This window comes from Rhinoraja longicauda, chromosome 41, assembly GCF_053455715.1.
Source record: "Rhinoraja longicauda isolate Sanriku21f chromosome 41, sRhiLon1.1, whole genome shotgun sequence".
Lineage (NCBI taxonomy): Eukaryota > Metazoa > Chordata > Chondrichthyes > Rajiformes > Arhynchobatidae > Rhinoraja > Rhinoraja longicauda.
This window is the reverse complement of record NC_135993.1, coordinates 14,883,759-14,905,407: the sequence shown is the minus strand read 5'-3', so window position 1 is coordinate 14,905,407 and position 21,649 is coordinate 14,883,759. Positions and strand designations below refer to the sequence as shown.

Sequence of the window (21,649 nt, the reverse complement as noted above, 5' to 3'; positions counted from 1 at the left end):
TAGGCTGTCACCGACAGTTCGCTGGTGTGTCGCGGGCATGATCGTGAGGAATCTTCAAAGAATCATAGTGGAGCTCAGTGTCTGAGAAATCAATCGGATTGAAATTTCTCGGTGACAGCTAGCTTATCGCCAGGTATCGTTGCTTATTGTGGGCGCTGTTGCATGCTGTCCCAGGTTTGCTACGTTCTCTTAGATGCATTTAGAAGCACGTAATATTAAATTAAGTAAAGTCATTTGAAGATACCATAAAATACTTGTGTTTAACCAATTTATTTACCGTCAGGTCATTTGACAGGTAGATTGGAGGCGACCGTTTGACGGTCAGGTAAGTGTGGGAATTTTTGTGATGTTTATGGCCATCAGCGATTACATTTAAAGTAGGCTCCCAACCCAGATATGCAACCCAGAAACCAGATATGCATCTCCCTTACATTTTCAAAGAATGCCCACACTCTGCAGAAAAGTCCATTTAGCCACGTTTAAAATTAAATTTCTTAATACTGCTATTAGTAAACTGGAAGTCAATCTAGTTTATGCCTTGTTACCATGAAGATTGGTTTTCAAGTAACCCGGGCAAGATGTTATATTTCAAAACTCTCAAGTAATTACAGACTTGTCAGTGATTTTAGCGAAAATTAGGACGTCGGAGAAGCATTGATAAGCGTGGAAATTTTGCGATGTTTCCGAAGACAGTGTAATCTCGACCTGACTCGGCATTGTCGTGGTCATTGTCGTGGTCATTGTCGTGGTCATTGTCGTGGTCATTGTCGTCGGGTAAAAGAAAATTTCGGCGATCTGCTACGACTTTGACAGTCGCCCACAGTCACCTAGAAAATCGCCTAAGTGGGACAGGGCCTCAAAAGAAGAAATGTCACCCATTGCTTCTCTCCAGAGATGCTGCCTGTCCCGCTGAGTTACTACAACTTTTTGTGTCTATCTTCTTTAAACCATAAAGGTCTTTGTTTAAAGCTTTCACAAAAAATACATTAAATATCCAGCAGATAGACACAAATAGCTGGAGTAACTCAGGCAGCATCTCTGAACCACTGGATGGCGCCAGCAATGGCTGCCTCACCAAAAATCTGTCTTGTCCCTTCCTTCTTTGTTGTTTTTATTAGTATGTGTTAAATGTATGTTTTAGTGTTCTTTAGCTTGTCTTATGTGGGGGTGGTGGGGAAAACTTTCTTTAATCTCTTATCTCGATGGAGATGCAATTTATTTCTGTACCGTATCTCTGTCCACACTGCAGTCTAACATCGAGGAGCTGGTGGCCTCTGCTGGAGACCGACTTTGGGAGCTCCAATTGCGGGAGCCTGCAGGACATAACATCATGGAGCTAGCGATCGCTGTCGGGGATCGAATGTGGAGCTCCATCCGCGGGAGCCTACGGACTTTAACATCTTGGTGCTCGCGGTCCCTGGTTAGAGACCGACTTCGGAAGCTCGCCGCGCGGGTGCTCCGATCTCCCCGACGCGGGAGTTTCGATATCCCCGACGCGGGAGCTTCGATATCCCCGACGCGGATGGTTCGACTGCCCGGTCCACGGGAGAATAAAGAGGAAGCAGATTTGACTTTATTGCCTTTCATCACAGTGAGGAATGTGGGGAATCCGTGTTTATGTTAACTTTTATGTAGTTGTATCTTGTTGCTTTTTATAGTATGGCTATAAGGTAATTCGAGTTTCACTGTACCTTAATTGGTACACGTGACAATAAAATAACCTTTGAACCTTTGAAGAGAAGGAATGGGTGGCGTTTCGGGTTGAGACCCTTCTTCAGATTGGTCAGGGGAAAGGGAATCGAGAGATATAGACGATGATGTAGAGAGATAAAGAACAAGGAATGAAAGAGATCCAGAAAAGTAATGATGATAAAGGAACTGGGCCATTGTTAGCTGATTGTTGGGTGAAAATGAGAAGCTGGTGCGACTTGAGGGGGGGAGGGATATGAAATGCTGTTCCTCCAATTTGCATTTAGCCTCACTCTGACAATGGAGGAAATCTCGGACAGGAAGGTCAGTGTGGGAATGGGAAGGAGAATTAAAATGTTTAGCCACCGGGAGATCAGGTAAGTCCAGGCGGACTGAGCGAAGGTGTTCAGCGAAACGATCGGCCAGTCTACGTTTGGTCTTGCCGATGCATAAGAGTCCACATCTTGAACAACGGATACAGTAGATGAGGTGGAGGAGGTTCAAGTGAACCACTGCCTAACCTGAATGGACTGTTGGGGTCCCTGGACAGAGTCGAGGGAGGAGGGATTAATCCAGCATTCATGGTCTGTGCGGATTTCAAGTAAATATTTTTCCTCTCCAGAATGTGCCCCTTCCTGCCTGATTTCTTGTTTCTTCACATGACGTCAGTGGCAGCCTGTTCACATTGCACTCTTTTCATTTTCCATTTCCACCAGCCTCTCCCTGCTCCCCAGACTATAACACTTAAACGTCATGAGACAAGAGTGTTCAATTCTGGTCTGTACTGACAGTATTGAAATTTGTACATGCTGCAGCAGAAGAGGTTTGTAAACACACTACTCATTGATTATAATAAACAAACAAAAAAGATTAACTATGTGAACCTATGCTGCACTGCCTCAATAGCAAGGACGTCCTTCTGAAATTAGGAGACCAAAAGTGCACACAATACTCCAGATGTGGTCTTCCCAGGGCCCTATACAACTGCAGAAGGACTTCTTTGCTCCTGTACTCAAATCCTCTCATTATGAAGGCCAACATGCCATTAGCTTTCTTCACTGCCTGCTGTACCTGCATGCTTACTTTCAGTGACTTGTGTACAAGGACACAAGTCTTGTTGCACCTCCCCTTTACCTAATCTGACACCATTGAGATAATAATCTGCCTCGTTATTTTTGCCGCCAAAGTGGATAACCTTGCATTTATCTACATGATGCTGCATCTGCCCACTCATTCAACCTGTCCAAGTCACCCTGCAACCTCCTAACATCCACTTCGCAGTCCACACTGCCACCTAGCTTTGTGTCACCTGCATACTTGCTAGTGTTACTTCTGATTCCATCATCCAAATCACTAATATATATTGTAAATAGTTGCGGCTCCAGCACCGAGCCTTGCGGCTCCAGCACCGAGCCTTGCGGCTCCAGCACCGAGCCTTGCGGCTCCAGCACCGAGCCTTGCGGCTCCAGCACCGAGCCTTGCGGCTCCAGCACCGAGCCTTGCGGCTCCAGCACCGAGCCTTGCGGCACTCCACTCTCCACAGCCTGCCATTCTGAAAAGGACCAGTTTATTCCTGCTCTTTGCTTCCTGTCTGCCAACCAATTCTCTACCCATGTCAATACCCTACCCCCAATACCATGTGCCCTAATGTTGCTCACCAACCTCCCGTGTGATACCTTATCAAAGGCTTTCTGAAAGTCTAGTTACACTACATGCACTGGCTCTCCTTTATCCATTTTACTTGTCACATCCTCAAATAATTCCAGAAGATTATTCAAGCAGGATTTCCCCTTCATAAATCCATGCTGACTTGGACTTATCCTTTTACCGCTATCCAAATGTGCCGTTATTACCTCTTTAATAGTTGACTCCAGCATCTTCCCCACCACCGATGTCAGACTAACTGGTCTGTAATTCCCCGTTTTCTCTCTCGCTCCTTTCTTGAAAAGTGGGATAACATTAGCTACCCTCCAATCTATAGGAACTGATCCGGAATCTATTGAACATTGGAAAATGATCACCAATGCATCCACAATTTCTTGAGCCACCCCCTGGAGTTCCCTGGGGATTTATCAGCTTTCAGTCCCATCAGTCTACCCAATACTATTTCTCGCCTAATGCAAATTTCTTTCAGTTCCTCTGTCTCCCTTGATCCACTGTCCACTAGTACATCTGGGAGATTGTTTGTGTCTTCCTTCGTGAAGACAGATCTTCCTTAGTGAAGACATTGCTGTATGCCAATGTTAAAGAGGCGTAAAGCTCCATAGCCCTTCAGCCGCTGGGAAGATCTGACCACAACCTGGTTCACCACCTACCCAGGTATATGCCAATGGTCCAGAAGCTGCCTGTGACCACAAGCTCAGTGAGGAGGTGGTCACAGGAGGCCTGTGATGCTCTACAGGGTTGTTTTGAGGTCACAGACTGGCGCACTTTGTAGTCCCCATGGAGAGGACATTGATGGACGTAAGGACTGTATTACAGCTACATAAAGTTCCGTGTGGATAACGTTGTCCCTAAGGAGACTGTATGCTGTTTCCTCAACAACAAGCCCAGTGACATAAAGGCCCTTCTCAACCAGGTGACAGGGAGGAAGTGAAATAGGTGCAGAAAGAACTGAAGGTGAGACTACGACGGGGCAAGGATGACTGCAGGAAGAAGCGGCAGCTGAAACTTCAGCAGAACAACATATGTGTGGAGCGATATGAAGAGCATTACAGGCTACAAGAAGACCAGTGGCCTGGGGAGGGAAAGCAATCAGGACTGGGCCAACGAGCTAAACCTGTTTATTAACAGATTTGCTGGTGGGGCCTCTGCCCACCCTCCCCCCTGCCCCTTGGCAGACTCTCCCCTTCAATCCCCCTGCTCCACTTCATAGAGTCATTGAGTCATAGAGTCATAGAGTGATACAATGTGGGAAACAGGCCCTTCGGCGCAACTTGCCCACACTGGCCAACAATGTCCCTGCTATAGTAGTTTCACTTGCCTGTGCTTGGTCCATATCCCTCCAAATCTGTCCTATCCATGTACCTGTCTAACTGTTTCTTAAACAATGGGATAGTCTACAATGCATCAACTATCTCGTCTGGCAGCTTGTTCCATACACCCACCACCCTTTGTGTGGAAAGGTTACCCCCCGGATTCCTATTAAATCTTTTCCTCTTCACCTTGAACCCATGTCCTCTGGTCCTCAATTCCCCAACTCTGGGCAAGATACTCTGTGCATCTAACCGATCTATTCCCCTCATGATTTTATATATCTCTTTAACATATCCCCTCATCCTCCTGTTCTCCATGGAATAGAGACTCAGCGTACTCAACCTATCTCTATAGCTCACACCCTCTAGTCCTGGCAACATCCTCATGATGGTGGAACAGCAATGGCAGGAATTTCTGGGCATAATCCAGAAGACGCAGGATCATTTCATTCCAAAAAGGAAGAAAGATTCTGAGGGGAGTAGGAGGCAACATGGAATAAAACTAAAAGAAAAGATGTATAACGCAGCAAAGAGTTGCCGGACGCCAGAAGATTGGGAAACTTTCATAGGACAACAGAAGGCAACAAAATGGGCAAAACGGGCTGAAAAGATGAAGTACGAGGGGAAGCTGGCCAAGAATATAAAGAAGGACAGGAAAAGCTTCTTTAGGTACGTTAAGAGAAAAAGAGTAGCAAAGACAAATGTGGGTCCCTTGAAGGCAGACACAGGTGAAATTATTATGGGTAACAAGGAAATGGCAGAAGAGTTGAACAGCTACTTCTGATCTGTCTTCACTAAGGAAGATACAAACAATCTCCCAGATGTACTAGAGGACAGATGATCTAGGGGGGGGGGGGGGGTAGAGGAACTGAATGAAATTTTCACTAGGCGAGAAATAGTATTGGGTAGACTAATGGGACTGTAGGATGATAAATCCCCTGGGTCTGCATCCCAGGGTCCTCAGGGAGGTGGCTCTAGAAATAGTGGATGCATTGGTGATCATTTTCCAATGTTCAATAGATTCAGGAGCAGTTTATGTGGATTGGCTAATGTTATCCCACTTTTCAAGAAAGGAGCGAGAGAGAAAACGGGGAATTACAGACCAGTTACCCTGACATCGGTGGTGGGAAAGATGCTGGAGTCAATTATTAAAGAGGTAATAACGGTGCATTTGGATAGCAGTAAAATGATAAGTCCAAGTCAGCATGGATTTATGAAAGGGAAATCATGCTTGACTAATCTTCTGGAATTTTTTGAGGATGTGACAAGTAAAATGGATGAAGGGGAGCCAGTGGATGTAGTGTATCGAGACTTTCAGAAAGCCTTTGATAAGGTCCTGCATGGGATACAGCACATGGTATTGGAGGTAGGGTATTGACATGGATAGAGAATTGGTTGGCAGACAGGAAGCAAAGAATAGGAGTAAACGGGTCCTTTTCGGAATGGCAGGCAGTGGTGAGTGGAGTGCCGCAAGGCTCGGTGTTGGGGCCGCAACTCTTTACCATATATATTAATGATTTGGAAGAGGGAATTAGAAGCAACACCAGCAAGTTTGTGGATGACACACAGCTGGGTGGCAGTGTAAACTGTGAAGAAGATGTTAGGAGGTTGCAGGCTGACCTGGACAAGTTGAGTGAGTGGGCAGATGCGTGGCAGATGCAGTATAATATAGATAAATGTGAGGTTATCCACTTTGGCGGCAGAAACAAGGAGGCAGATTATTATCTCAATGGTGTTAGGTTAGGTAAGGGGGAGGTCCAGTGAGATCTGGGTGTCCTTGTACACCAGTCACTCAAAGTTGACGTGCAGGTACAGCAGGCAGTGAAGAAAGCTAATGGAATGTTGGCCTTCATAACAGGAGGATTTCAGTATAGGAGTAAAGAGGTTCTACTGCAGTTGTATAGGGCCCTGGTAAGACCACATCTGGAGTATTGTGTACAGTTTTGGTCTCCTAATTTGAGGAAGGACACCCTTGTAACTGAGGCAGTGCAGCGTAGGTTCACGAGATTGATCCCTGGGATGGAGGGACTGTCATATCAGGAAAGATTGAAAAGACTAGGCTTGTATGCACTGGAGTTTAAAAGGATGAGAGGGGATCTTATAGAAACATATAAAATTATGAAAGGACTGAACAAGCTAGATGCAGGAAAAATGTTCCCAATGTTGGGCGAGTCCAGAATCAGGGGCCACATTCTTGGAATAAAAGGGAGACCATTTAAAACTGAGGTGAGAATAAACTTTTTCACCCAGTGAGCTCGAGGGGTTAGTGGAATCAAGGGATATGGGGAGAAGGCAGGCACGGGTTAATGATTGTGGACGATCAGCCATGATCACAATGAATAGCGGTGCTGGCTCGAAGGGCCGAATGGCCACCTCCTGCACATATTTTCTATGTTTCTATGTTTCTATGATCACCTTATCTACCTGCGACTCGACCTTCAAGGAACCATGCACCTGTACTCCTAGATCCCCCTGTGCTACAACACTACCCAGAGACCTACCATTTACTGTGTGGGCCCTGCCCTTGTGAGACGTTGCAAAATGCAACACCTGTATTAAATTCCATCACCCATTCCTCAGCCCACCTGGCCAATCAATCCAGATCCTGCTGCAATCTTTCACAACCATCTTCACCATCTGCAAATCCACTCACTTTTGTATCATTAGCAAACTTGCTAATCTTGCCCTGTACGTTCTCATCCAAATCATTGATGTAGATGACAAACAGTAATGGGCCCAGCACCGAACCCTGAGGCCCACCACTAGTCACAGGCCTCCAGTCTGAGAAGCAACCTTCCACCATCACCCTCTGCTTCCTTCCATGGAGCCAATTTGCTATCCATTCAGCTATCTCTCCTATGATCCCCTGCGATCAAACCTTCCAGAGCAGCCTACCATGCAGAACCTTGTCGAATGCCTTACTGAAGTCCATGTACAACATCTACTTCCTCTGCCTTTTCTTTGTCGCATCTGACCATCAAGGTTGAGCAGGTGAGGAAAGAGCTGAGTAGACTTCTCTGGCAAAGCCACGGGTCCTGATGGTGCTCAAGGCGTGTGCCAGCCAGTTGTGCGGAGAACTCCAGCATATCTTCAACCTGAGCCTGGAGAGGGTTCCTGTGATGTGGAGATATCCTGCCTGGTTCCTGTACCAAAGAGGACGTGTCCCAGCTCCTCCAATGACTACAGACCAGTGGTGCTGACCTCACACATCATGAAGTCCCTGGAGAGGCTGGTGCTCACTCACCTGTGACCCCTGGTTAAACCCTACCTGGACCCCCAGCAGTTCACTTATCAAACACAGGTGGGGGTTGAGGACACCATCATCCACCTGCTCCATTGTTCCAACGCTCAAGTGGATAGGCCGGGCAGCTAGGGAGCAAACTGACAAAGATGCAGGTGGATGCCCCATTGGTGTCCTGGATCACCAACTACCTGACTGGATGACCACAGTATGTCAGGCTACAGAACTGTGTCTCAGACATGGCATTGAGCAACACAGGGCCCCACAAGGGATGGCCCTATCTCCCTTCCTGTTCACCATCTACACCTTGGACCACAGATATAATCCGGACTCCTGCCACCTGCAGAAGGTTTCGTATGTCTCTGCAATTGTGGGCTGCATCAGTGAGGGGAGGGAAGCTGAACACAGAGGTGTAGTCAACGACTGTTGAATGGTCTGGGTGGAATCACCTGCAGCTCAACACTGACAAGACTAAGGAGTTAGTGGTGGACTTTAGGAGGAGAGGAATACCCCTGTCTCCTGTCTCCATCAATAGTGTGGATGCGCAGTATACCAGGGAGTACAAATACCTTGGAGTGTACCTGGACAGTAAACTGGACTGGTCCAGGAATGCTGAGGCCCTGTACAAGAAGAGACCGAGCCGGCTGGACTGTTTGAGAAGGCTCTGCTCCTTCAATGTCTGCAGTAAGATGCTGCAGATGTTCTACCAATCGGTGGTAGCCGGTGCCATCTTCTTCACTGCCGTACGCTGGGGCAGCAGGGCGAAGGTCGCGGACACCAATAGGATCAACAAACTCATCAGGAAGGCTGGCTCTGCCCTGGGGGTGGAGTTGGATTCATGGGAGGTGGTCTTGGAGGGGAGGATGCTCCTCAATCTGCGGAGCATCCTGGACAATACGGCCATGACACACTGGCCATCCTGAGGAGCACCTTGAGCAACAAACTGGTTCCACCAAGATGCAGCACTGAACGCCACAGGAGATCCTTCTTCCCTGTGGCTGTCAATCAATCTGTACAACTCCTCCCCCTTCTGTCGTGGGGTCGACTGAGACTGACTACCCACCCCCACCCCCCCCCCCCCTCCAATCTTTGCACATCCCCAATCCTTTCCACTCGTCACTTTAAGTTCATGTTTCATGTATTTTGTGTTTTATGACTGTTGGCAGATCAATTTCCCTCCTGGGATAAATAAAGTTCTATTGTATCGTATCAGACCACACTTTTTTGTAACTTCCTATGTTTCTGGGCGTTTGAGTTACAGGACCAGGCAGTGATGCCATCAGTCAACATTGACACGTTACCCATGAGAAAGAACATTGGATCCAGGTGTACACCTCACTGCCAGACCTAAACAGTTTCAATGGCTGATGGTAACAACTGTGTATCTGAAACCAATGGCTAATACAGAACTTTATTCAATACTGCTAGAAAAAAACAAGATTATTACATTACCCAAGGTATTGGAAGAGAAGTTTGCCTTTTGTTGGTGATGCAAATTCCGGGCGGATGCTAATGTGTAATTTTCCATGATTTCCAGGAAATATGAAAACAACTTGGAGAATTCTGTTGAACTTGTCTTGTAATGCTTTGACAAACCCATGGTGAAAAACTCAGCAAATGAATGAATATCCTGTTGGGATAGAGATAGTGCCTTTATCACCACTTGATCAACCTTCAAGCATCTGTGAACATGCACTTTATCCATTCCTCTGCACCGATCCATATCCTTCAATTTATTGCATATTCTCTTACTCATTTGTAATCATCTCCCTCCTTCCATCCAATGTACAAGCATAGAAACGCTGGTCAGTGTGGACTTGGCAGGCTGGACCAGTTTCCACACTGTATCTCTAAAGTCTAAAATAACAGGCACGTTGGCCCAATTTGTTCATGCTGACCAAGATGCCCCATCTAAGCTCGTCCCATTAATGTATATTTGACCCTTTCCAGTCTGTGTACCAATGCAAATGTCTTTTAAATGTTGTTATTGCGCCTCTCTCAATTATTTCCTCTCACAGCTTATTCTATATATGTACCACCCCCTATATATGAAGATGTTGCCCCTCAGGTTCCTATTAAATCTTTTCCCTCTCATCATGGTTCTCTAGTTCTTAATTCCTCAGCCCTGGGGAGAAAGAACTGTGTGCATTCACCCTATCTATTTCCCTCATGATTTTATACACCTCTGTAAGATTACCTCTCAGTCTCCCACACTCCCTGCCTGCCCAATCTCCCCCTACAGCACACGCCCTCAATTTCCAGCAACATCTCCCTCCTTGGTTTCCTCATCCTGTCCCACCTAAACCGCACCATCCTCAGGTACATTCCCCTGCAACCGCAAGAGATGTAACACTTGGCCTATACCTCCTCGCTCACCACCATTCAAGGATTCCAGCTGTGCTTTCAGGTGAGATGCATCCCCTCTAAACTCATCTACTGCATTCAGCATTACATTACAGGTGTCCAGCGAGACCAGGTGTAGACAAAGTGATTATTTCGCTGAACACCTTCACTCGGTCTGCCAAGACTGACTGGATCTCCCAGCTGTTAACCATTTTAACTCCCCATTCTCGTACCAACCTTTCTGTCCTGGGCCTCCAGCATTGTCAGAATAAGGCCACACTCAAACTGGAGGAACAACACTTCAAATACTGCTTGGGTAGTTTGCAACTCAACAGTAAAAACATTGAATTCTCCAATTCATAGTAACAACCCAAATGATTTTTTCTTCCTCCCACCTTTCCTGACCCCAGTACGCACCTGTGAAAAACATGAGCTTACCACAACAGATGAACTCTTTGGGCAAAGATTGATCAAATCTGTGAAGAGAACAGAAAATAGTTGAAAAAATACCCAAAATGCTGGAATAACTCACTGTTCTTCTGTACCCATGTGGTCTCCTCACAGGACTCAATTTTCCCCCCCTTTGAGAAGGGTTCCGCATGGTAGGCTGCTTTGGAAGGTGAGATTGTCTGGGTTCCTGGGAGAACTACCCAACTGGATACAGAGTATGCTTCATGAAAGGAATCAGATAGTGGTGGTGGAAGATTGTTTTTCGGACTAAAGGCCTGTGGCTAGTAGTGTGCCTCAGGGATCGGTGCTGTGCCCATTGCTATTTGTGTGTTTTCCCAACAATTTGGATAGAATGTACAAGGCATGATTGGTAAGCTTGAAGAGGACACGAAAGTAGGTAGAACTGTGGACGGTGAAGATTCCTATCAAAAATTGCAGCAGGTTCTTGATCAGCTGGACAAGTGGGCTGATAAATGGCTGATGGAGAGGAGTTGCACTTTGAGAAAAATGTTCCCAATGTTGGGGAATTCCAGAACCAGGGGCCACAATCTACGAATAAAGGGGAGGCCATTTAAAACTGAGATGAGAAAAAAAAATCACCCAGAGAGTTGTGAATTTGTGGAATTCTCTGCCACAGAAGAGAGGCCAATTCACTGGATGAATTTAAAAGAGCATTAGATGGAGCTCTAGGGGCTAGCGGAATCAAGAAATATGGGGAGAAGGCAGGCACGGGTTACTGATTGTGGATGATCAGCCATGATCACAATGAAAGGCAGTGCTGGCTCAAAGGGCCAAATGGCCACCTCCTGCACCTATTTTTCTGTGTTTCTTGAGCAGGCCCTTCACAGTGAATGCTCAGACAATGGCAAGCACTGAAGAGCAGAGGGATGAAGGTTACAGGTACATCGTCCCCAGAAAGTGGAGTCACAGGTATTTAGGGTGATGAAGAAAGGGTTTGGTATATTCGCCTTCATCAGTCAGAGTATTGAGCACAGAAGTTGGGTAGTTCTCCCAGGAACCCATACAATCTCACCTTCCAGCCTACCATGCGGAACCCTTCTCAAAGGGAGGAAAAATGGAGTCCTGAGAGGAGACCACATGGGTACAGAAGAACAATGCAAACTCCACAATCTTCAATGGTCAGGACCCTCCCTAGGTCATTGGCTGCAGTCGGGCAGCAGCACTTTTCTCTTAAATGTAAAGATAAAGGTTTCATGAAAGTAAGGTCATGAGGTCATAAGTGATAGGAGCAGAATTAGGTCATTTGGCCCATCTGCAGTCTACTACGCCATTCAATCATGGCTGTTCTGTCTCTCCCTCCAAACCCCATTATCCTGCCTTCTCCCCATAATCCCTGACACCTATCTATATCTGCTTTAAAAGTAGACAATAGACAATAGACAATAGACAATAGATGCAGGAGTAGGCCATTCAGCCTTTCGAGCCAGCACCGCCATTCAATGCGATCATGGCTGATCACTCTCAATCAGTACCCCGTTCCTGCCTTCTCCCCATACCCCCCTCACTCCGCTATCCTTAAGAGCTCTATCCAGCTCTCTCTTCAAAGCATCCAACGAACTGGCCTCCACTGTCTTCTGAGGCAGAGAATTCCACACCTTCACCACTCTCTGACTGAAAAAGTTCCTCCTCATCTCCGTTCTAAATGGCCTACCCCTTATTCTTAAACTGTGGCCCCTTGTTCTGGACTCCCCCAACATTGGGAACATGTTTCCTGCCTCTAATGTGTCCAATCCCCTAATTATCTTATATGTTTCAATAAGATCCCCCCTCATCCTTCTAAATTCCAGTGTATACAAGCCCAATCGCTCCAGCCTGTCAACATATGACATTCCCGCCATTCCGGGAATTAACCTAGTGAACCTACGCTGCACGCCCTCCATAGCAAGAATATCCTTCCTCAAATTTGGAGACCAAAACTGCACACAGTACTCCAGGTGCGGTCTCACTAGGGCCCTGTACAACTGCAGAAGGACCTCTTTACTCCTATACTCAACTCCTCTTGTTATGAACGCCAACATTCCATTGGCTTTCTTCACTGCCTGCTGTACCTGCATGCTTCCTTTCATTGACTGATGCACTAGGACACCCAGATCTCGTTGAACTCCCCCTCCTCCTAACTTGACACCATTCAGATAATAATCTGCCTTTCTATTCTTACTTCCAAAGTGAATAACCTCACACTTATCTACATTAAACTGCATCTGCCATGTATCCGCCCACTCACACAACCTGTCCAAGTCACCCTGCAGCCTTATTGCATCTTCCTCACAATTCACACTACCCCCCAGCTTAGTAGTGTGGGGTCAAAGTATCCATTGACAGCCTCCACATCCTTCTGTGGCTAAAAAATCCACTGATTCACCACCCTCTGACTAATGAAATTCCTTCTCATCTCCTTCCTAAAGGAACGTCCTTTAATTCTGAGGTGATGACCTCTAGTCCTAGACTTTCCCACCAGTGGAAACATCCTCTCCACATCCACTCTATCCAAGCCTTTCACTATTCGGTTCGTTTCAATGAGGTCACCTCTCATTCTTCTAAACTCCAGCGAGTTCAGGCCCAGTGCTGTCAAACGCTCATCATATGTTAACCCACTTATTCCTGGGAGCATTCTTATAACCTCCTCTGGACCCTCTCCAAGGCCAGCACATTCTTCCTCAGATATAGTGCACAAAATTGCTCACAATGCTAGCATGCTTACCGGAAGCAGATGGTGATGGTGGACGGTCCTTTATAACTACATAGCCTCCTGATAGCTGCTGCAGCTGTCTTCTTGTTGAAACAAAGAACTACAGATGCTGGTTTACCAAAAAATGACACAAAATGCAGGAGAGTAACTTAGAGGGTCAGGCACTACCCTGGAGAATTTAGACAGGAGGCATTTCGGGTTGGGACCCTTCTTTGGACCGATTGTATGGGGGGGGGGGGGATGGGGGGACTGGAAGGAATGAGGGGCAGGGACAAAGCATGGTTGGCGATGGATGAACACACGCTAAGGGCTTTTTGATGGGCAAATGGTTGGACAAAAGAAGGGACAGGGAAGGAATAGGTACAAGGCCAGGTGGGGCCCAGTGGAATCCCCTCCCCCTTTCACCCCCAGACTACCCTCTTTCTTCTTCCCTCCGCTGCCCTGAGCCACAACTGGCCGTGCACCACTTACTCCCCCTTCCGCTCCCCCCGACATTTCATCCTCCGGATTCTTAAATCGCGACTCTTTAATCCTTTTGTCCCCCAGCCTGTGTGTTTTCATCTCTGGCCTTTGTCCACCCATCTGCCTATCAACCCTCCCTCGCTTGTGCTTACCTACTACCAGCCTTGCTTTGTTCTGCCTCTCCTCTCTTCCAGTTTTCATCTCCCCACCTTACAAACAGTCCTGAAGAAGGGTCCCAACCAGAAATGTCACCTATGCATATTCTCCAGGGTAGTGCCTGACCCTCTAAGTTACTCCTGCATTTTGTGTCATTTTTTGGTAAACCAGCATCTGTAGTTCTTTGTTTCAAGAAGAAGACAGCTGCAGCAGCTATCAGGAGGATATGTAGTTATAAAGGACCGTCCACCATCACCATCTGCTTCCAGTAAGCATGCTAGCATTGTGAGTAATTTTGTGCACAATATCTGAGGAAGAATGTGCTGGCCTTGGAGAGGGTCCCAGAGGAGGTTACAAGAATGATCCCAGGAATAAGTGGGTTAACATATGATGAGCGTTTGACAGCACTGGGCCTGTACTCGCTGGAGTTTAGAAGAATGAGAGGTGACCTCATTGAAACGAACCGAATAGTGAAAGGCTTGGATAGAGTGGATGTGGAGAGGATGTTTCCACTGGTGGGAAAGTCTAGGACTAAAGGTCATCACCTCAGAATTAAAGGACGTTCCTTTAGGAAGGAGATGAGAAGGAATTTCATTAGTCAGAGGGTGGTGAATCAGTGGATTTTTTTAGCCACAGAAGGATGTGGAGGCTGTCCAATGGATACTTTTAAAGCAGATATAGATAGATTCTTGATTAGTGCGGGTGTCAGGGATTATGGGGAGAAGGCAGGAGAATGGGGTTTGGAGGAAGAGATAGAACAGCCATGATTGAATGGCGTAGTAGACTGCAGATGGGCCAAACGACCTAATTCTTTTCCTATCACTTATGACCTCATGACCTTACTTTCATGAAACCTTTATCTTTACATTTAAGAGAAAAGTGCTGCTGCCCGACTGCAGCCAATGACCTGGGGAGGGTCCTGACCATTGAAGATTGTGGAGTTTGCACCTTTCTCCTCTACCCACGTGGTCTCCTCTCAGGACTCCATTTCTCCTCCCTTTGAGAAGGGTTCCGCATGGTAGGCTGCTTTGGAAGGTGAGATTGTCTGGGTTCCTGTGAGAACTACCCAACTGGATACAGAGTATGCTTCATGAAAGGAATCAGATAGTGGTGGTGGAAGATTGTTTTTTCGGACTAAAGGCCTGTGGCTAGTAGTGTGCCTCAGGGATCGGTGCTGTGCCCATTGCTATTTGTGTGTTTTCCCAACAATTTGGATAGAATGTACAAGGCATGATTGGTAAGCTTGAAGAGGACACGAAAGTAGGTAGAACTGTGGACGGTGAAGATTCCTATCAAAAATTGCAGCAGGTTCTTGATCAGTTGGGACAAGTGGGCTGATAAATGGCTGATGGAGAGGAGTTGCACTTTGAGAAAAATGTTCCCAATGTTGGGGAATTCCAGAACCAGGGGGCCACAATCTACGAATAAAGGGAAGGCCATTTAAAACTGAGATGAGAAAAATTCCCCCAGAGAGTTGTGAATTTGTGGAATTCTCTGCCACAGAAGAGAGGCCAATTCACTGGATGAATTTAAAAGAGCGTTAGATAGAGCTCTAGGGGCTAGCGGAATCAAGAAATATGGGGAGAAGGCAGGCACGGGTTACTGATTGTGGATGATCAGCCATGATCACAATGAAAGGCAGTGCTGGCTCAAAGGGCCAAATGGCCTCCTCCTGCACCTATTTTTTCTGTGTTTCTTGAGCAGGCCCTTCACAGTGAATGCTCAGACAATGGCAAGCACTGAAGAGCAGAGGGATGAAGGTTACAGGTACATCGTCCCCAGAAAGTGGAGTCACAGGTAGTTAGGGTGATGAAGAAAGGGTTTGGTACATTCGCTATCATCAGTCAGAGTATTGAGCACAGAAGTTGGGATGTTATGTTATAGTTGTACAAACTGTTTGTGAAGCCGCCTCTGGAGCAGTGCGTTCAGGTTTGCTCACCCTGCTATCGGATGGATGTTATTGGGTTGGAACGAGTGCAGAGAAGATTTGTATCTTCAGAAGATCAGAAGAGCAGCCACGGTGGCACAGCGGTAGAGTTGCTGCCTTACAGTGCTTGCAGCGCCGGAGACCCCCTGGTTCGATCCCAACTACGGCTGCTGTCAGTATGGAGTTTGTATCTTCTCCATGTGACTGCAAGGGTTTTCCCCAAGATCTTCGGTTTCCTCCCACAATTTGTAACCTACAGATATGTAGGTTAATTGCCTTGGTGTGCCACAACCTCCTAAATGTTGAACCGACTGAACCTCATCCTCAGCAATCAGGATGTGGCTGCTGGATCTGTCCATGAGGATTTAAGGCAGAAGTGGCCCCTGCATAATCCTTGTGGAGACAAAGTCTACCTTCTCCCATTTGTTGGCAGTTGGGCTGACATGTCTCTATGACATTTATATATTTTATACATAGGAGGTGCCAATTGTGAAGCCAGCTAAAGAAATAGAAGTGGAAAGGAACCGAGTGGGGGCAGGAGAGAAATGGGAACAAATCCAGGTGGGACACAGGGACTAGAGGGGGAAAAAGAGGGGCGAGGGGCGGTTTTATTTATAGATTAGTTATCTAAAACTGGAGAATTCAATATTCACACTGTTGGGTTGTAAGTGGAATATAAGGTTGTGTTTTTTTCCAGCCTGCATGTTGCCTCATTCTGGCAATGGATGAGGCCCCAGGACAGAAAGGTCAGGATGGGATTGGGAAACAGAGTTAAAACGGTCAACTACCTGGAGATCCAATACAATAGGATTGAACACAACTATTCGGTGAAACGGTCACCTCGTCTGCGGTTGGTCTCGCCAATGTAATGGAGGCCACATCTGGAACACTGAATGCAGTTGCAGGGGAAAGTACCTGATGAGGGCTGGCTTGGATGGGAAGGGATGTGAACCAATGCAGTCTCTGTAGAAGATGGGAAGAGTGGTGATGTGAAGATGTCATAATAATGTTCGAGAGTAGTAACCTCCAATAATGTTTAGATATGTCACTATTCCCTGACAGGAAGAAGCTTGAACTTTATTGCCTTCCATCACCGTGAGGATGTGGGGAATCCGCAGTGGTGGTTTATGTTAACTTTTATGTAGTTGTGTGTCTTGATACTTTTTTTTAGTATAGCTGCATGATAATTCGTATTACACTGTACATTAATTGGTCCATGTTACAATAAACTGACCTTGGAACTTTGGTGGAAAGATAAATGCAATGGAATGGTGCAGATGTGATGAGAATATGTATTTGTGCCTTTACCCACTCCTTCACCCACCCTCGGCACTAATGAGGCAGTCAGTGTTGGGGACCAGGTGTCCTTGTACAGAGCCATGGGGTCCCACAAGGACAGGCTCGTGTGATGGACCATGACTGAGGGAGGAGTTTAACTTCTGTGGACAGAGGGAACGTTGCAACGTTCTCACCTTCATCACGAGACTGATCGTTAAGTTTCCTGCAGGAGGATGCTGAGTCAGCGGTTCCCGGAGCTTTTCCAGATCCTCCATCTGAAACACAAAAAAAGTAGACGCAAGGAACTGCTGATGCCGGTTTACCAAAAAAAAGGCACAAACTGCTGGAGGAACTCAATGAGTCAGGCAGCATCTCTGGAGGACATGGTAGGTGACGTATCGTGTTGGGACTAAAGAAAAGTCCTGGTCCTGAAACGAGGACAGTGGTGGTCCCAGTTCCCTGTGATTCTGTGGGAAGATGGAGTGGGCAGAGCTGTACCACCTCCCCCTCAGCACACCGCCCCCCAGGGGTCAGCCGGAAATGTCCAGACTAGGGATACTCAGAGGCAAATCCTGAGCCACATATTGCTCCCGCACCAGCAGCCTGATGTTCTTTACGACCCACATTTGTGTGTTTGAGTCAGGACTGTCATTCCCCTCGCACACTGTGCCCCATGTCCACTGGCAGCAGAGACACCACAGTTAAAACCAAGTGACCATTGGCCATCCTCTCTGCTGCAGTTCTGCTGTGGGCAGCGGTGTGTGTAGACTGGGCCCCACAGGGCAGTGATGCTGTGTGTGTAGACTGGGCCCCACAGGGCAGTGATGCTGTGTGTGTAGACTGGGCCCCACAGGGCAGTGATGCTGTGTGTGTAGACTGGGCCCCACAGGGCAGTGATGCTGTGTGTGTAGACTGGGCCCCACAGGGCAGTGATGCTGTGTGTGTAGACTGGGCCCCACAGGGCAGTGATGCTGTGTGTGTAGACTGGGCCCCACAGGGCAGTGATGCTGTGTGTGTAGACTGGGCCCCACAGGGCAGTGATGATTGGATCTGTTGCCTCAGGGTGAGTCAGGATCTCACTCCACACTCGGGTCCCTGCTGGATCACTGATCCTGAGGGTTGGGGAGGGTCGACCGTCTGAAACTGTTCAATCTGCAATCGCACAGCCTCCGTGCAGCCCCCCTCCCCACAACCCCCCCAGAAACCCCCGCCCCTCCCCAGAAATCCCCCGCCCCTCCCCACAACCACCCGCCCCCTCCCCTCAACCCCAGCCCCTCCCCACAACCCCCCGCCCCCCTCCCCACAACCCCCCGCCCCTCCCCACAACCCCCCGCCCCTCCCCACAACCCCCCCAGAAACCCCCCGCCCCCCTCCCCCACAACCCCCGCCCCCTCCCCTCAACCCCCCTGCCCCCCTCCCCACAACCCCCCGCCCCCCACCCCACAACCCCCCGCCCCTCCCCACAACCCCCCCGCCCCCCTCCCCACAACCCCCCCGCCCCCCTCCCCACAACCCCCCGCCCCTCCCCACAACCCCCGCCCCTCCCCAGAAATCCCCCGCCCCTCCCCAGAAACCCCCCGCCCCTCCCCACAACCCCCGCCCCCTCCCCTCAACCCCCCGCCCCTCCCCACAAACCCCGCCCCCTCCCCTCAACCCCCCGCCCCTCCCCACAAACCCCGCCCCCTCCCCTCAACCCCCCGCCCCTCCCCACAACCCCCGCCCCCCTCCCCACAACCCCCCGCCCCTTCCCACAACCCCCCGCCCCCCTCCCCACAACCCCCCGCCCCTCCCCACAACCCCCCGCCCCTCCCCACAACCCCCCCGCCCTCCTTCCCACAACCCCCCGCCCCTCCCCACAACCCCCCGCCCCTCCCCACAACCCCCCGCCCCCCTCCCCACAACCCCCCCGCCCCTCCCCACAACCCCCCGCCCCCCCTTCCCACAACCCCCCGCCCCTCCCCACAACCCCCCGCCCCTCCCCACAACCCCCCGCCCCCCTCCCCACAACCCCCCGCCCCTCCCCACAACCCCCCGCCCCCCCTCCCCACAACCCCCCGCCCCCCTCCCCACAACCCCCCCGCCCCTCCCCACAACCCCCCGCCCCTTCCCACAACCCCCCGCCCCCCTTCCCACAACCCCCCGCCCCCCTCCCCACAACCCCCCGCCCCTCCCCACAACCCCCCGCTCCTTCCCACAACCCCCCGCCCCCCTCCCCACAACCCCCCGCCCCCCTTCCCACAACCCCCCCGCCCCCCTCCCCTCAACCCCCGCCCCCCTCCCCTCAACCCCCGCCCCTCAACCCCCGCCCCCCTCCCCTCAACCGCCCCTTCCCCACAACCCCCGCCCCCCTCCCCACAACCCCCCGCCCCCCTCCCCACAACCCCCCCGCCCCCTCCCCACAACCCCCCGCCCCCCTCCCCACAACCCCCCGCCCCCTCCCCAGAAACCCCCCCGCCCCCTCCCACAACCCCCCGCGCTCCGCACAACCCCCCGCCCCTCCCCACAACCCCCCCCAGAAACCCCCCCGCCCCCCTCCCCCACCCCCCCCACCCCTCAACCCCCCGCCCCCTCCCACAACCCCCCGCCCCCTCCCACAACCCCCCGCCCCTCCGCACAACCCCCCGCCCCTCCCCACAACCCCCCCAGAAACCCCCCCGCCCCCCTCCCCACCCCCCCCCCACCCCTCAACCCCCCCGCCCCCCTCCCCACCCTCCCCACAACCCCCCCGCCCCTCAACCCCCCGCCCCCTCCCCACAACCCCCCGCCCCCTCCCCACAACCCCCCACCCCCTCCCCACAACCCCCCGCCCCTCCCCACAACCCCCCATCCCCTCCCCACAACCCTCCGCCCCTCTCTCCACAACCCCCCCTCCCCACAACCCCCGCAACTCCCCACAACCCCCGCCCCCTCAGTCCACAACCCCCGCTCCCCTCCCCACAAGCCCCCTCCCCCCTCCCCAAAAGCCCCCACCCCCCTCCCCTGGAGGTTTGGGGGATGAACCTGTTCCAATGATCCCCACATCCATACCTGAGGTTGTATCTGATTCTGGGACGGTGGACAAATCCTCCCGGGCTCCGAGTGTTGTTTCCTGGGGTTGAGGTGTTGTTTCCTGGGGTTCGGATGTTGTTTCCTGGGGTTCGGATGTTGTTTCCTGGGGTTCGGATGTTGCTTCCTGGTGTTCAGGTGTTTCTTGGGGTTCGGATGTTGTTTCCTGGGGTTCGGATGTTGTTTCTTGGGGTTCGGATGATGTTTCCTGGGGTTCGGATGTTGTTTCCTGGGGTTCGGATGTTTCCTGGGGTTCGGATGATGTTCCCTGGGGTTCGGATGTTGTTTCCTGGGGTTCGGGTGTTTCCTGGGGTTCGGATGTTGTTTCCTGGGGTTCGGATGATGTTTCCTGGGGTTCGGATGTTGTTTCCTGGGGTTCGGATGATGTTTCCTGGGGTTCGGATGTTGTTTCCTGGGGTTGGGATGTTGTTTCCTGGGGTTCGGATGTTTCCTGGGGTTGGGATGTTGTTTCCTGTGGTTCAGATGTTGTTTCCTGGGGTTCGGATGTTGTTTCCTGGGGTTGGGATGTTGTTTCCTGGGGTTGGAATGTTGTTTCCTGGGGTTGGGATGTTGTTTTCCTGGGGTTGGGATGTTGTTTCCTGGGGTTTCAGATGTTGTTTCCTGGGGTTCAGATGTTGTTTCCTGGGGTTGGGATGTTGTTTCCTGGGGTTGGGATGTTGTTTCCTGGGGTTCGGATGTTGTTTCCTGGGGTTGGGATGTTGTTTCCTGGGGTTCCTCAGTTGGGACAGAGGCTGGATCTGTAATAAAGTGTGGACAGAGAGTGGGTGTCGTGTGGAAGTGATCCAGCAGCTGTGTGGGATGGGAGCGGGGGGAAGTGCACGGCCGACACTGGTCTCTGGTGACCACAAGGGTCCAGCCCTCTCCTGCACCCTGTACCCTGACACCCCCAGTACATCTACTCCACAGTGGAGTGACCGTTACTGCCTCCCAGTTTCTGCACCCCACACACCTCACACATTGGGACACGTCCCTGCGTCACTCCGCTCTCCTCCCTCTCCCTCTGCTCCTCACCCCTTCATTCCAGTCGGCACTCAATACTCTCCATTTGAGGGGGAGAGAGGGAGGGAGAGAGGGAGGGGAGAGAGGGGTTTTTTGATAACCATCCTCACTATCTATGATACCATCTACTTTAGTATCGTCTGAAAACTTACTAAACATCTTATACCTTCTCATCAAACCCTTTGATCTGAACCACAATTAGCAATGGGCCCAACATCAATCCCTGAGTCACACACAGAAAGATGGTGTCACTCAGCGGGACAGGCAGCAACTCTGCAGAAAGGAAAAGGAAAGGAGAAATATGCATTCAGGTACTTGGGAGAAATGAATGGAAAATAAGCGAAAAAGCAATG

At 50.1% G+C, this 21,649-nt stretch overlaps 1 protein-coding gene across 1 annotated transcript in view; it reads right to left on the bottom strand.

Moving 5' to 3' along the window:
- LOC144611843 (adhesion G protein-coupled receptor E3-like) overlaps nucleotides 1-21,649 on the bottom strand; it is an 85,437-nt gene that overhangs the window by 51,512 nt on the left and 12,276 nt on the right. The window contains exons 5-7 of the mRNA XM_078431145.1: nucleotides 17,426-17,506; nucleotides 10,687-10,724; nucleotides 9,358-9,535 (exon numbers count right to left, since the gene is read on the bottom strand). Coding sequence (XP_078287271.1) covers nucleotides 9,358-9,535; nucleotides 10,687-10,724; nucleotides 17,426-17,506 — 297 coding nt within the window. The remainder of the gene's footprint in view (nucleotides 1-9,357; nucleotides 9,536-10,686; nucleotides 10,725-17,425; nucleotides 17,507-21,649) is intronic.